The 16426-nt window shown below is 42.4% G+C and overlaps 1 protein-coding gene across 2 annotated transcripts in view; it reads left to right on the forward strand.

The window, feature by feature from the left end:
• Positions 1 to 14: 14 nt before the first annotated feature.
• SLK (STE20 like kinase) overlaps positions 15 to 16426 on the forward strand; it is a 475210-nt gene continuing 458798 nt past the window's right edge. The window contains exon 1 of one of the 2 annotated variants that reach the window (XM_085606718.1): positions 15 to 792. In XM_085606718.1, coding sequence (XP_085462844.1) covers positions 643 to 792 — 150 coding nt within the window. In that variant the 5' untranslated portion in view covers positions 15 to 642. The remainder of the gene's footprint in view (positions 793 to 16426) is intronic. The other variant, XM_085606727.1, reaches the window with a different exon arrangement.

Genomic DNA, 16426 nt, shown 5'->3' on the forward strand with positions numbered 1-16426 from the left:
CGTGACGCGTTCTCACCCATGCGCAGACTAGCTTGCCTGGTTGAAGCTGTGCTGAGAGGAGGGAGGCTGTAAGAGCTTGCGGTGATCCGCGGGAGTCCGGTGTCACCCTTTCCGAAGGGATCTTGAGGCCGGAGCTGGCTGGTCTGTGACTGGCGCCGAGGGGCTGCCTCAGTCAGTTGACCTCCTTCTAATTTTGTACGTCCGGCGGTCTCCGTTACCATCGGACTGGGAAAGCAGCGGGCCTGGGTCGCAAGGGGGCAGGTGCCCCGGGAGTTGTGTTCTCTGCGGCTGATTTGCGGTCAGCGGATCCTGGAGAGCAGCCATCCATGGGCGGTGGGTTTGTTGAGCGGTGACGCCGGCTCTGCCCGTGTCGGTGCCACCTCCCCGCCCGAGAGACTTGTTGCCACTGATGCCATCTTACGAAGTTCGCCCGGCCCGAGGAGGAGGAGGCGCGCCTCTTCCCCCAACACTTCTTCAGCTCTCTGCAGGCCTGGCTGTTGGGCCCCTCTGGGTAGCTGAGGCAGCACCCGTCTCTCTCTCGAAAGTAGAGGGCACTGCCCACTGAGGGTAGGGGACATAGACCTCCAGGGCTGCTGGGCAGACCAGGATTTCATTCGGGTACAGATTATTTCCTGCGTCAGGATGTCTTTCTTTAATTTCCGGAAAATCTTTAAGCTGGGCAGTGAAAAGAAGAAGAAACAGTACGAGCACGTGAAACGGGACCAGAACCCAGAGGAATATTGGCAGATCATCGGTGAGCTGGGCGACGGTGCTTTTGGCAAGGTGTTCAAGGTACGCCCAGGCTCTGTGGTATGGAGCCCAGTCTGTATTTATGTCCATATATATCTGTTAAAGAAGCGTAAAGAAGCGTGATATTCAAATACATTATATCGCCGAGGAGCAAATTGTAGTTAATAGTAGGCTCAGCTCTAAGTATTCTGAAGATATGTTTTGCCTAATGTTACCCACCCCCTGGTGAATCAGGTGGTTTGATAGGAACAAAAACACATATGCCCTTAACCATACACTTGTTTTTATTTGGTTGAAGTTTGCATTTGAAGAATCCCTTTACTTTTCTGTTTCAATGTTCACCATAGTTGGGAAATACATTTTCTATCTTTAACTTGCTCTATTACGTTCCCACAATCGAGTTGGAACCCAGCTCGTTTAGGTGGGTTGCCATCGTTTTTACCCTCCTCATAAGTGGAAAAGCTCATTATAATCCTGTGATCCTCCAAACCAGTCCTTGAGTCAATTGGACCAGACTTGCCGTGGTTTACAACCCTCCAATAATATTTAAATCATGCGAGCCGGACCAGTGGTTAAGGAAGGGTGCCAATATCTCTGATGCAAGCAAAGAAAACGACCCAAAATCCCCTGTCTTCATTGCAAAAAAAGATATAATTTCATACCTGCCAATTTAAAGAACAATCTCACCGTGCGAGGAGGGAACGGGGCACCCTGCCGAGAAGTACATACGAGGCACATTTGACCGCCCCCCCAAAAAAAACCGTTTGCTGGTGCTGATTTCGAGGGTGTTTTCACCCCATAACCCCCCCCCCCCCCTTAATGAACGTCGGCAGTTCAAAGCCTCGGAAAAAGAGCTGGAAACCCTGTGATATCGGCACCTCAGCGCCTTGAGACCCCCCCCCCCTTACGTGTGAGTAGTGCGCTTTACAAATGTTCTGATTGATTGATGGGAGCAGCTATCGTGTGTCACATTGTGGCACCTTGTGAGTTAGCCGGTATGTAATTTGATTGCAGAGGGCCAGTCTAACACTCGCACCCAGGTATCACCGCACCCGCTGCTCTATTGAAAGCTACGCCCCTGAGCTGGATGCCCAGCTTTTTTCCCGAAGTTTGCACTTGACCTGTCAACCGGCATAACTGAAATATCCACCATTCCCTTCACACAGCCTCGCTCTTCGAGAGGCATTTGCATTGGAAGTCTGCGTAGCCATACTCGCCAGAAGCGAGACCCCCTTTCTCTTTCAGCACCGTCTTATTCGCCGTGGGGTAAGAGTGTCACCCCCTAACTTGGAGTACAGTCAGTCTCTTCAATCTGTGCCTGTTGAACATCCTCCAGACGGAATGGGACTCCCAACTCTCTAGCACAGGCACGAACCCAGCTGATTGTCAGGCACAGAGGCCGAGTACAACCGCTATAAACACGAGCGACCTTATATAACATTGAACAAACTTGCCCCACATTGTAGCAGTTGTTCTCATTTTGTATAGCCTTAAGCACTGAGGGGTTTCAGACTTGCATTTGTTATGAGACTATAAGCACAGGCACGATTTGTATTTATCCTTTAATCCTCTCCTTGGTGATGTTATGACCACAGCTTACACCTATATACAAGCTACCGAGAGAGCCCTTACTGTAAATCTATTTGTGGCAGCTGTTGTTTAACTGGCACTCTCGCAAATGTACGTTTTCCACACCCCACTGTGTTGTATGCTGTAGCACTTTTATTTCATTGCTAGCAATGCTCCTCTTGGCTGTAAGACTGTTTGTGAATCGATTAATACTGAATAGGGTACATGTGATGCACCCTAATGTTTTCTCTTTAATTTTAAATATTTGATGACTTCTCGCACCATGCTTCTTAGGGAATGCTTCAGAGGATGACATTTATCCCACTTACATAATCGAGTAATATTATTGGGCCTTCGCGTCAATTGTTTATTATAAACGATTTTTTTCTGAGTCGCTGTACGTTCAACATAGGACCTTGGAATTCAAACGCACAATCGACTCCTGAGATGTTACTATATCGGCATCTGGTCCATTTCTCTTGCCTGTTTGATGTATTTAATTCATATAAGCACAATGTGCACTTTGGTACCAGAGAAGGACCATTTTGAATATCACACATTCCAAGAGATCTCCACTTATTTTTAGGGATTAGTAGCTGGATTTTTATCGAACGTAAAACACGTGCTGTTTAGCTAGCGCGGGTAACAGCGTGATGCGCTGGGTGTTCCCGGATTTTATAAATATTGGTAAAACGTTTGCCACTAAAGGCGGGATCAAAGGAAAGATATGCCTTTTCTGTTCATAAATGTAAATAGCTCTTACAAGTTGCGCATTTTCCATCGCTTAGACTTTTTTGCAACACTTCTTTTTCAATTTACAAGTTAACACACTCTAAGAGCGCAGCTTTAATTTCTTGAGTACTACTGTCTTCTGGTTTCTAGTTAGACTCTGTTGCTGATAACATAGACAGGCACTGTGTCGGGTTAGGTTCCATTGCAGTGTTTTCAGCATTGACCGGACAAGTTGCCAAGACCACACAGCGATATTTTATTTGGGAAAGAGAAACTATTATCGCTCTCAGCAGGTTACTGCAGAGATCGGAGTACCCTTGGGCCTCTTTATGGACACGCCGTTTACACATTATGTACCATGGGCCTGTGAGTTTAAGGGTGCAGTGGTGTACCGCACTCTGGGTGCAGGAAGAGGGTGGTGTTCTGCTGGGCTCAAAACATTTGCATATTTATGGAGCGCTCCACGGTGGCTAAGGGAGCAGTGCATATGGTTTGGATGGTGAGAACGTTTTCACCACATTTTGCATAGAGTTCGTGGGATAGACAGTGCCTTACGCCCCCGCTGCTGTGTTCTTTTATATTCAGCAGCACAGTCTCTTCTTGCTTGTTTACATATATCGAAACAACATATATATGCATTAAGAGATACGTACTAGGATTCCCAACATGTCTGTCTGACAACCTTGTTTCTAAATAAAGGACCTTGCCACGTACAAGAATAAGTAACTGAGTTAGGATTTGTCAGGACAGACTTGTTTTTTACAGGACAATGTTAGGAAAAGTAAGTTAATCGCATCACTTATTCATCCATTTGTGTTTTTCATGACCTTTTTATGTCATTCACTTATAAGTTTAACTTTCTCAGATGACTCACTTTTAACAGGAGATGTACCCTTTGCCGCTTTAAAGGATCAAATAATGTTCCAATAAAAATTACACAACGGAAATTGAGACCATTACATTTTGCTAATTAGTGAGGAAGGACACGTTTGCATTGCCTGCCACATTCAGGGGATATAGTTATTAATGTGCCTCTAATCTGTCTGCTGTGCATATAGTTTAATATTTTTAGGCATTCAATATAGGTCATTCGATCAAGAACTCTGATTCGCTACTTGCGAATAAAATGCTGTGCTGCCCAGTTCATGGTGGTACAGCAGTCATGTCGAAGATCTGGCTTCAGGGCCTTGTTGGAGCGCTTGCCATTGGATGCTCCGATGTCGGTGTACGCTATGCTTGTTGTAAATGGGAGTAAATAGTGGCAGGTGCTTTAAAGGGAAAGATGTTCGGCTGTATATTGCATAAAAGAGATGGATGTAAAAAATAATCTGAGCCCCAAACACATTATTGATGCGTGATTTTGTTTTGTTTGGAAATTTGCACGTCCCTCCTGACTGTACTAAACCACCGTCATACATAGTGGCATATCCAGCTGGCATGCAATCATCTTCCAGGCTGGTGTGCCAGCACTTGTCAAGCTACCGCATTGTGTAGGTGGGTTGTGCTCGCAATGTGTAAGAGTCATTTCCTGATTAGGGAATTGTATGCCATTTTCTTACAGCAGTAACATAATTTTATGCCAGGGATTCCTTATGCGTCGATATTCATGTTTATACATGAGTTTCCCATTTACACCTGTGTGCATCTAAAATGTAGAAGTGACTTTCCATTTTGAAGTAAGTTAGCCGAAGGTATAAAGGGATTACCCTTTCCATAGCAGTATTAAAGTGTTATTGCGGTGTGTGTGTACGAGAACATGGAGCTTTGTTCAGCTTCATAGATTGAAGTTGGTGACCAGTAGGCAAAGCAATACAGGGCACTGGAGCAGATATAGATTTTGGAATTCTATGGAATGTATCATGCATTTCCCGACTTTGTTTTAAACAAGCTGGTACTTGTTGGCTGTTAAGGATAGTGATTACACCAGGCTCCGCTGTTTTAATTTTTGTTGTCATTATTTTTAATTTAGACCAATATGTCTGTCTCTCTCCCTTGAATTTCATCTATTCTTATTACTCTTGAGAATTCCTCCACTTCCCTACCAACTTGCACAATGGGATTCTGTATCTCCTTCTTTTGACCCTTTCCCCTGTCACCTATTTAGTTTACATTCCCATTTGCTTCCCTTTCTAGCTTCGTTGCTTCTCTCTGGCATCTGTTCTGTGCCTTCTGCCATTTTACCTTTTGCTACCGCTCCGAATCTAAAATTCTCCATTCTGTTTGTTGTGCCATCTTTCTCTAATCTCTCCTGAATCCTGTCAACAGTCCATTTCTTTTTCCTACATTTCCTGCTCCATTTGTCTCCATCCTGTCTGACCTTCTGCTGTAGTTGGCTCTCCAGGTACTTTACTTGCATAGTTTAGTTTCGTTACTTAGCAACATATTCTTCTCATCCTTCTTTCCCTGAGACTCATTTCTCTCCCCATATTTCCTTCTCTCCATAGTTTTCTCCCTTTACATCAAAATGTCTTAATATATATGTGTATGTATTACACAGTGGTGGTAGCCATTGTGTAGGCATGGTTCAGGCGGTGTTTCCATTGAAAGGCATTTTCTGATTTGCCTATACCTTTTGACGCTTGTGGACAGATTTCCATGTAATCATGGAAATCTACTTACTCAGCTATATTTCAACATGCCAAGTTTTCATGCTGATTTCATCTATGAAAAAAAAGTTAAATGCAAGGGGTTGGAAAAAGATGTTTTCTCATTTTAGCTCCCATATGAAATTATGCTCACATCTACAGCCCAAACGGCTGAACCGATTTACACTAAACTTGGCATGATAGTAGAACTTTACGTCCAATTGCATTCCTTTTTAGGTCGAGCCTCGGCAGCGCATGCACTGCTCTGTGAGGCTTTCAGTAATCTAGACTGTGGCTTGAGGGACCTCCCATCTTTTCCATTCGTACAAGTTCGTACCCTTCATAAATGCATGCTTTTGGTTGGTCAGCATACTTAATGTGTCCTGTCTTTTGGTGTTTCAAATCCTCCCAGGAGTCTGCTCCTGTTACACGTGGTATTATGATTTTTTTTTTTATATAGGTTCTGTTGTGCGCACTATTTTTTTTTCTTATTTACCTGTGCTTGTGTTTCAGCACAGCGCCCGCTTCATGGAAGCTGTGCTTTATGTTACAGTCTGCATTTGCATTGCAGGTTTAATTATTGTTTTACTTTGGAAGTCGTGCATCTTTTTACGACGTGCCTGCTTTAATTTTCACCTTTGTCTTATTTCCTGCTCGTTGCAGCCTGCTCGCCTTGTGCCTTCTCTCCCTTCCCCTTCACCCACTACCCCTCTGAGATTGCTGCTTGTATTTTAAATGATTTTCCCAAAATCACAGAATGTTGAGCCGACGCCGAGACTTTAACTTCCGAGTCGGCAGCTCTGACCGGACACCCTTCATAGCATGCTTGATGCCGTTTCATTGCTGTTTTTTAAATGTTGGTGGATGGAGTCATTTATAAGCTCAAATGCTGTTCCAGTCACATCGTGTGCCATCTCTCCCAACCCCCTCACCGCTTTCATTTTCACCATTGCGTCTTGTTTCCTGCTCGCCCTATGCCGTCTCTCCCTACCCCTTTACCCCGCCCTCCCCCGAGATCGCTACTTGTATTTTAAGTGATTGGCTCAAAATCACAAGGCACTGCTTTCATTTTTAGGTCTCGCTGAGTCAGTGCGCATGCGCTGCTCGGAGAGACTTTAGTAAGTGAGGGCTTCAAAAAATGCTACCGCCGGCTACAGCTTGTAGTGCATGTGCACGGGCAAGCTGTGGCCGGCGGCAGCATTTTCCCCCCCAGCTTTTTAGCCAGCTTGCTAGAACGCGCAACAAGCACGCGCACTTGCGCGCGCATCCCTTGCGTGTTTTAGCGCGTCATCGCGATCACTTTCGCTTTCACAGCGATCATGATCGCGATGACTTTCGTGGCCAATGCTAGTCCTGAAATTGCTCCCTTAGTTCTGAATGTTTACAGTCTCTGCCCACAATTTGCCTCTACTGCAGTTAGTCACCCCAGTACCCAACTTTCTTTGAGGAAACAAAAAACTGAGAATGAAATAGGCTGAGATTGAACTTGAGTGACAAAGAAGATTAAACGTGTAGGACCGCTTGAGAGAGAAACTAGACTTCTAGTCAACGGGCTTATAAAAGATCAGCTTTACCTCTCCTCCCGCCGCGGTATATTGGGAACTTCCTACTTGCCGTTACTACCCCGCCTCAAGCTGATGTGTCGCAATAAAGTTAACCCACAGCTTCCAAAGGGCCGTGAAAAAAAGGGCAGGTTAAAAAGGCTTCTGAGACAAACAGAACACTTGTTTTTCACATACTTACGATTCCGAAGAATTGTCTCGAAAACCGAAGCATGAAAGAATGGTTGTCTATTTAACAAATCTTGTGGTGTACACTTAACAGAAGCACGCGACAGGTTCGGAAAAGGAAGCATGAAAATACCAAGGCTTTTTTTTATAACACATTCAGCCTCATTTATACTTTACCGCTTATTGCGCTCTTTTTCCATATATTGTGGGCTTGCGCGGAGTTAACAATCCCGCATTAGCCGGTAATAGTCTTGTACGCCAATGTTATAGAAAACTGCATCTAAGTAAAGTTGCTGTTTTCTGGCGTGTTTATCGGCCGCATAGACAAACATGCGCTAATGTCCGCGACCAGCTCACTTTCCTGGAAACATGCAACTGTGCGTGCTCCAGCAGGGGTCTTTTTAGTCCTTTTTTTTTTTTAGGTCTCGCTGAGTCAGCGTGCATGCGCTGCTTGTAGAGACTTACTGTAAATGTTCATGAAAGAAAATGGATTGTGGCATATTTTTATATGTATTTATTTAAAATCACAGAATATACAGACAATATACTATTCTTAAGAAAATGGGTGCTATGACACTTTCACTTTGTGTTTTATTGAACCTTTAAACTAGCTAAATATAAAATATTTTTTTTACAAACACTAAATGTATCATACATTGATATGATATAAGATTATACGCATCATAAACACACATATGTACAAACACAAACATTGGACAGATACGACAGTAGGTACAGAGAGACTATCCAAGTCTTTATCATTTATATTTAAAAACAAAAATGTAGTTCTAGGACTGCTTCTCCCAACCACTGGATGGAAATTATTCCAGTGAGACTGTGGTGAACATGGATATTTCAATAAGTTTTCTGTTCTACACAGTAATTTGTAACACAGTGTATCCTACAACCATTACCGTTCACACAAAAAATTAAAGTTTTTTATATATAATCTTGTCAAAATATTTAGCTATTAGCACAAATCTAAAAAGCTAATGCTAATCGAATGCAAATTTTCCATCTCTGTCGATCTGGCAAATGCCTCGTATTTTCATATCTTTAGGGAGATTTTACATGCTTTAAAGCTGAAATTGAGGAGCGGAGAAAGACGAACCAAACAAGGCAGCGCCTGTTATTGTACATAACATTAAAAGTTTAAACAAATATAAACAGATTGCCTTTAGGTTATGAAAACCCTGTTGATAATTAAATGAGTTACTGTGGCTGATGATGGATCACAGGAATCAATGTTCAATGGCAAAATAGTTTTAAAAGAAGTGATTTTGCACACGTCGATGGCATTTAAGTGCTGACAGTTTAGAAATGTTTGCAATGCAGATGGACAATGTACATCTGAAACCAGTGCATTACTGTGGTGACAACAAATGGGTTACACATCATGCACACAACGCAAGGTGTATTTTTAAACCATGTTACAAGAACTCAATGCAAATGAAAGCCGACCCGGCAAGTGGCCATTTTTTTTTATTTTTTAAAGTGGTTAAATATTGGGGCTCATTTATATATGCCAACTTTGGTTATTGTTTTTGTCACTATAAAAAATAGTCCGATTTAAGGTTTACCAGTCAATAACACACGATATAGATGAAATGGGAGCAATACAAAAAATGATACTTAGAACATGTCTGCTAAACGCGTCCTGAACATAACTTTAGAATTAACACACCACCCAAGTGAAAAGTTACATCGTTTATGAGTTTTTCGAAGGGAAATAAATGTATAGCTTTCTTCAACAAGCATTGGCATAGCCAATAGGTCTCGCTTTTGGGACCTTATAAGTTTTTAGCCATGCAACTGTTGATGTTATTGCACCAAGGATATTGTGCTGCATAACTGAATATTTATAAGGTCCCAAAAGCGAGACCTATTGGCTATGCCAATGCTTGTTACCATAGCGTCTTGTTTCCTGCTCGTGGCAGACTGCTTGCTCTGTGCCGTTTTACTAGATTTAACACTTATGCCTTTGACAGTTTCTCAGCTGCTCTGATTTTTTTTTTTTTTTTTATAACACACTTTATTGATGACTTTGACATTCCATCCAATGCAATAAGTATCATACAGAGGCAGTCTTTTGTATTTGTGATAGTTACATCACATATGTTGCAAGCAAATTCCGTACATGTTGCTCAATGCAATAAAATAAAAGACGAAGTACAATGTTCTCCAATGAAATCGTTGGTACTAAAATATTTTAGTCCCAGCACAAAACTTGACAATATAGAGGCTTTACATTTCTAATTAGGATAGAAACTTATTCAACCGTGTCCCCTCCCTCCCTAACCCACCCAATCCCGACTCCTGGTCTGTCTGAATTTAGCTTCCAAAATAATCAAGGTAGTATGTTCTAGATGTAACCCTGGGAGGACTATAGTGCCCTTGGTTTATATTGCATGGGTCTGGGTCTCGGAACCTAAAGAGAAAGGGTCAGAGAGCGACATTGTGTGTTATGGGGTTGGGGTACCTTGTGGGGGTGATAGGTCAAGTGATTCTAGTGCGAGTAGCATAATCTCCCAGTCCATCGAGATGGGTTGCTTTCTCAGTCCCCTCTCTTCTTCTCTGCGAAGAGCTGCACCCTCTGCCTTCCCCCACTGAAGCATGTCGGCTTGCCAAGTGGATACCGCGGGACAACTGGGGGACTTCCACCTTATGGCGAATCAGCTGCTCTGATTTTCATTGATGACCAACCCCAATGGTAACTGATCCCAGGGCAGTGGTCAGGGATACCAAGACATGTGGAAAGTACAATACACTCTTGAGAAAAGCCCCTGAAAGAAAGGAAACCCGCGAGGCAGAGCTCACTCACAAGTTCGCCAGGAGGCATTTTGGGTGTTGGATTTGACTGCCATTTTGAATCACTTCTGGCTTGCAGATTTCGGGCAGTGTAAAAAAAAAAAAAAAAAAAGTAAAAAAAAACACAAGGAAAGCTAAACACCAAAATGAGTGTCTGGATTTGCGTGGAACGCAGGAGATAGTGTATGCCCTGCAGGTTGAGCTCAGGGTCTGGCCACAGCCTAGACCCTGCGTCAAATGACCACTGTGCATGGCCTAAGGTCGTGCAAAGCAGTTATTGGGTGCCCGGAGCGGGCTGCAGGCTTGCGATGGGCTGCACAGGCTTGTGCTGCCATGGCGGGCAGGGCACAGGCCCTGGCCACAGATCAGCCCTTGCCCAGCCACTGCTGCTCACAGCCGAAGGCTCAGGGTGGGTTGGGTGCAGGACCTGGTCACGCCAGGGACTTCACCAAACCCCTACTTTGCACATCTGATGACTGTACACAGCTAGGGTTGAAAATAAGACCTCACAAGAAAATAATGATAATAACTGAAAAAAACAGAGCTAAAGTGATTTATTGTTCTGGCTCAAATGCGTAAACAACTGATTATTTCAGTTATGAATGCGCACAACACATGCCACAATTCTTAGCAACCGCCATGCTCAAAGATCAATTTGCTAATGGTACAGAAACAAAGACAAGACGTATCAAGGCAAAAACATGGTTGGTGGCGAGAGCTATGATATGTTTTGTGTATGTTTTCTATAGCTGACTGCATAGTACAACAGTTTTACTTTTTTTTTTTCTTTTAAAGGAGGGATAGTGAAACTGAGTTTAGCTGGCGTTGTTCTGCTATGTTCTTTAGTCTTATTTTTAATTTTCCAGAAAGTGATTTACATTTAGACACATTCTATGTAACACTGTATATCAGACTGTCATTTGACTACAAGTAATAGGTATTACTGTTGTAATGTTTAATGTTACTCTATTTACCATCCATCCTTGATAGTGGTGGAGGGCTGGATTGGCCTTGTATTTGAACTCAGTATTCCGCCAAGGCCAAGCAGGTGTCAGCGACAAGCTTCTAACTCACTATGCCATGTTACTGCTGTCGCTTTATGTAGGTCTGGCTAAATACAGCTTTAGCTGTGTCAGAGATCATGTATTCACAACCAAAAAGAGGCTTTGGCTCCAAACCCATTGTTGATCATCTTTATGGACATTTGATTGGGCATAGTTGTGTTGACCCGCTTCTTTATGACATCTGGTTCGTAATTGGTAGAGAGATTGTTAATACAGACTGTGTTACATTCAATATGAAGGGGCTTTTCATGGGGGAATATGCTGACAAATGCAATAGGAAAGGGTTTTATATCGTCACAAATAAAGTAGAAAAGGTCTTCACATTATGAACTCGGCAACAAATGTATTGGGGAGGGGGTTTTACACGTAACTCGCAGGCAGATGCTCTATGAAGAAGCTTAAGATTGCTTGACACTGAAAGACCTGCTTCCTCAGATCTGTTCTACAGGAAGGTCTAGAGCAGGATCTCCAACATTTTCTGTAGTGATAGCTACTTCTGCTCAAGTAATGTCCTTTCAAGCTGCTCACTAGAAAATAGTGATCACATATGTTAACAGTACACTGTGGACACCCAAAGCAAGATCATCAGTATTGACCACCAAAGCATTTCAGGCGAGGTTACCAACAGAATGCCAGGAAAGAGTCTTTTCATATTAAATGTCTTCAACTCACTAATGCAAAAACTGCCAAAGCATCTTGTGTCTTCTGGCTCAAAGGACATAACCACAGCAAAATGTCTTCACAACTCAGCTTGAATAATCATTCAACTATTAACTTTAAATATGTTTTAGATTTGCAGACTTTTATCTTTATCAGTTTCTAAAATATGCATATTTTTCTAACAAAATACTGCTTTCCATTTTGGGCAGACCAACTCGGTTTCCCAGAAGAAAAACACTTTCCGAAACAATATAATTTTTGCATTCAAAATATCAGTTTTTGTTTCAGGAAATACACGTTGCCCGAACACGAGCTTGTTATTTTCGTCAAGTACTCAAGTGTACAAATGGCTCACATGAACAGATTCAGCTTCAAATGTCCAGTTATTACAATCATAGGCCATGGACTCTCACCATAACAGCAAATATGCTGTAATGCCCACCATTATACCAGGGCAACTATTGTGCCAGGGCTGGGCGCCATATAGCAGCATGGCCATTATTATGCGAGGGGTGGCCACAATTATGTCAGGGAACAAAAGTATGGCAGTCATGCTCTAAAAATATAAATGATCACTGCCAGTATACCACCACTAGACCAAGAATGACCAATAATGTCAAACGTGACCACTATTTTTCCATTGCATGAATTATGCAATGAAAGGGCACCATTGTGCCAGAGAGGCGCCCCTTATGTTTGGGGTTAGCAGATACTTTTGGTGATCTTTGACACCAGGTATAGCTTCCAGGTTACAATTTTGTTTATTAGGGAGGTACACGCGCACACACGTAAATTACAAATACACATCAGGCTTTTAATTATTTAAAGTCTGGAGCCATACCCTGCTCTCCTCAGCACTTGGGCTGGTCATGCACCAAACGAACACATTTTCGTTCTGGCTCCTGCAGTCCAAACTTTTTGGTTACTACTGGCACTCTTCTTTTATGGCCTATTGATCACACACATGGTGTGACTGATAATGCAATACTTTCAACATTGCCAATCTATTCGAGATTTAGCTAGTTTGGTGATGGAGACAGATGGTCATGCGACAGCCCCAATAGGCTCACACAGTATGTTTGATTATTATTATGAGGCTATGCCATTGGTTTGACCTGCTGCCACTCTAAGGGTCATGAGATTAGCATTGCTACTTTCTTTAATTCAGAGACTGTCTGAATGAGGTGCTGGGCTCAGCTTCACCTCTGAAAGCTACTTCAGGGTTGCTCGTGAGTCATCTGGGCCAGAGAAGTCTGGTTTTCATTGTGTACAATTGTCATTTAAGTTTAGTTTTTAGTTGAGTGTAAATACAAATATTTTTTCTTCTTAAACGCAAAAGTGCTGCCTTAGCATTGATTTGTTAAATCTTTTTGTGTGTTTTGCAAAGTTCTGACTTTCTACCCATACACCGATCCGGAAAAAGCCTTGAATTGCTCTTCTGTGCCATCCCTAGTGTTGGGTGCTAATGGCGTGTACCTTGGTGCTCAGTTTGGCCCCAATAGCAAGGTAGGCCCAAAATATAAATAACAATTGAGTACTGTATGAGTTGGCCGGTGGTTGTTGTGTGTTGAAGTAAAAAAATGGCCTAGACACTGGTGTGCTACCCACCTCACCTGCAATGGTGAGTTCATTTAGTATTGTGTTGATCGCTGACAGGCTTCCTTGTGAGCCGTAACCCCTCCATCATACTATGTGATGACACTGTTGGGAAGGATCTACGCTGCACTTGCTAGATTGTGTGTTGCTTTTTGTGGCAAAACGTCAGTGTGTGCTCTTCAGTACATGCACTGTCAGTGATTAATTTGTACAAGAATAAATGTCTGCCCTAACGTTTCGCTCAGAATCCCGCAGGTAGGGCTTTCGAAGGTTGAGAGTACCAAATACAAAGGTCGCATAGTCTTGATTTCGCCTCATGCCTCCTTTTATCCACCACTGGAAACTCCCTTCACTTTTTTATCCCTCTTTCAGGTTTTTTTTCAACCCTGCTTTCTTTCTTTGTCACTGATGTTTTCTTTCTCTTCCTCCGTTTTACCCATTTCATATTTCTCCTTCTTACTCTGGGCTAACGTCTGATGAGTAAAAATAAGTGTTGGTCACCAAAGAATGAGTGCCGGTGGGCCTCCTCTGCATCCACCAGCTCAAATTAAGCACTATTTGCAGTATACTCGCCCTGCCTGGTGGCAAATCAGCTGTTTCCCTCAAGCTCACTGTACTGCTTATGTACCCTGTTCTAGAAGGGCACTTTGCTGCACGTGTTCTATATGCATGCAGACACAGAGCTGGCATTGCTTGGGCATACTGACACAGGCATAAACTAGGGAGTACAGCTGCCAGAAACCACTACAAAGCTCTTCACTGCAAAGCTAAATTGCTACAAGCCCTATAGGGTTCAGTTGTAGTGGGTGTCTGCTCACTGGTGTAACTGTTGCTTGGTAGCAACCCTAGTAAACACAACCGGTTGTGCACATGATGTGGGCAAGGGTCTCAAAAGTGAATACGGGAACAGCTTGGGTCATTAATGCCCTACTCAGTCTTTGCACAGCCTCATGTAGGAAAGAAGATTGTCATGGCTCACAGAGGGAAAGGATTGTTGGAGCACTGTTTCAATAAGATTATGACTTGCCTTCAGTCGTACTCAACAAAACTAACTGTTAACGCCCTTATGATGGAAAAGCACGACACCCTAAATACTTGCAACACTCTCACACTCTCACAAACTAACCGTCACACAGTCCTGGAAGCACTCACTCCCCCAATCACTAGCAGTCTCCCTCTCCTGGCAGAATTTACAACCCTCACGGTCTAGCAGGCACACAGTTGAAAGCACTCTCACACCACTTACCGAGTAGCAGTCTTACACACAAAATGCGCTGTCACGTCTCTCACAAACTAGCAGTCACGCACTACCAGAAACACACTCGCATCACTTTCAGACTACCAGTGACAGACTACAGATGACCACTTCACACAACTCGCACACTTTCAACAAAGGCAGAATGCCTTTCTGATAACTGAAAGTACATCTTCATTGGTTGGTGAGTTTGTGTGTGTATTCTACCATAAAAGGGTGAATAGGTGAATGCAAGAACGAGTGAGGGGGTGGATTAATGTAAGTATTAGTGCAAGAATGAACGAGTACACGGATGATGAGGTATTGTGTGAATGGACTGATGGATGAACGATTGAAAGTTTGGAAAAATCCAGACACTTCCAGTTGTAAGCTGGATCCATTGGTTTTCAGTGCTCACTTTTCATTCTTTAGGGAGGTTTTTTTCTTTGTTAAAATATGTTTTATGATTGTGGCAATTGCAACTTGTGGGCAGGTCCAGTAAATTGACAGTTTCATATATCTCTGAGTAATTTTGTCTTTTTACGTGAACTGTACTACATTACCTTTGTTATTGAAATTGTATTATGTAATAGGCATGATGACTATTTTGCCCTAGCATATCAAGCCAAACGGTAAATTAAATACTACCTACTTTTATTTTTATTACAACACGTACTAGAAAACAGCCCGTTGTAATAAAAAAAATCTTTTCTGTTTTAAAGATTGTATTTTTTTTTTCATAAAGATAGACTTCTAAATAGTGCAGTGAACATTTTATTAAGAGTCTCCAATGGTTGTTTCATAAACAAATAAAATAAAAATGTGTGCATGTTACATTATTAGAGCTCACGTGTTAAGTCATTTAATAGACTTAGTTAATACATTTAATTTAATTGATTTTAATAGTGCCAATAATGGGCCATTTGACATCCTTTAACAGTTTGTAAGAGTCTATAATAAGCCTTTGCTCAAGGTTGAAATTCTAGCTTTATAAGCTAGCATCACAATGGCTGAGTTTGTTTCAGTTTGCCGAGGAAGTCTTCCTACACTGCCAAAGACTATGGAATTGTTTAAGTATGAGGATAATCAGCTATTTAAATGAGCAGGATCTGGGAATGAACAATGCTCAACAGCATATAGGCGCAAACTGTAATGTAATATTTGTGAAGCTAGTAACGTAGCACACCTTTAGAGCACAACGTTCTGCACCTGCAGAAATTGCTTCTCCAACTAGTAGTTTAAAATTATATACACTTTTTTTAATAAACTAAACAAAATTTTAACATTGAATTATTTCCTCTATTTGCAAGAAATTTTAAACATTTAATCGACAGTTTCCTGATAAACAATAAACACAAATTTAAACACATGAAAATTAGCAACAAAACTAAACTCTTATCTTCCTTAACCTAGTGAATCATTTATAAATATCTGGAATCCATCGAATGAAAACCAAAGTGCCTAGCTTTTTCAGGAAAGGCCATATGATGTAACATTAATCAAACTGTGATGCTCTTTTGAACCAATACAGTACTGGGGGACTGGTTCACATGGGCCTCCGCACTCGTTGAGGAGGCCCTGCTTTTGTGGCAGGGTGCCTGCACTCTTGGTGGGATGACCACAATGAGAAACTGCAATGTAGAGGTTCCGCCACGAGTGTGGCCCCCCCCTCCCCTCCCAATGACTACGGGGCCTCCG

This window comes from Triturus cristatus, chromosome 1_2 (genome assembly GCF_964204655.1).
Source record: "Triturus cristatus chromosome 1_2, aTriCri1.1, whole genome shotgun sequence".
In the NCBI taxonomy this organism is placed as follows: Eukaryota; Metazoa; Chordata; class Amphibia; order Caudata; family Salamandridae; genus Triturus; species Triturus cristatus.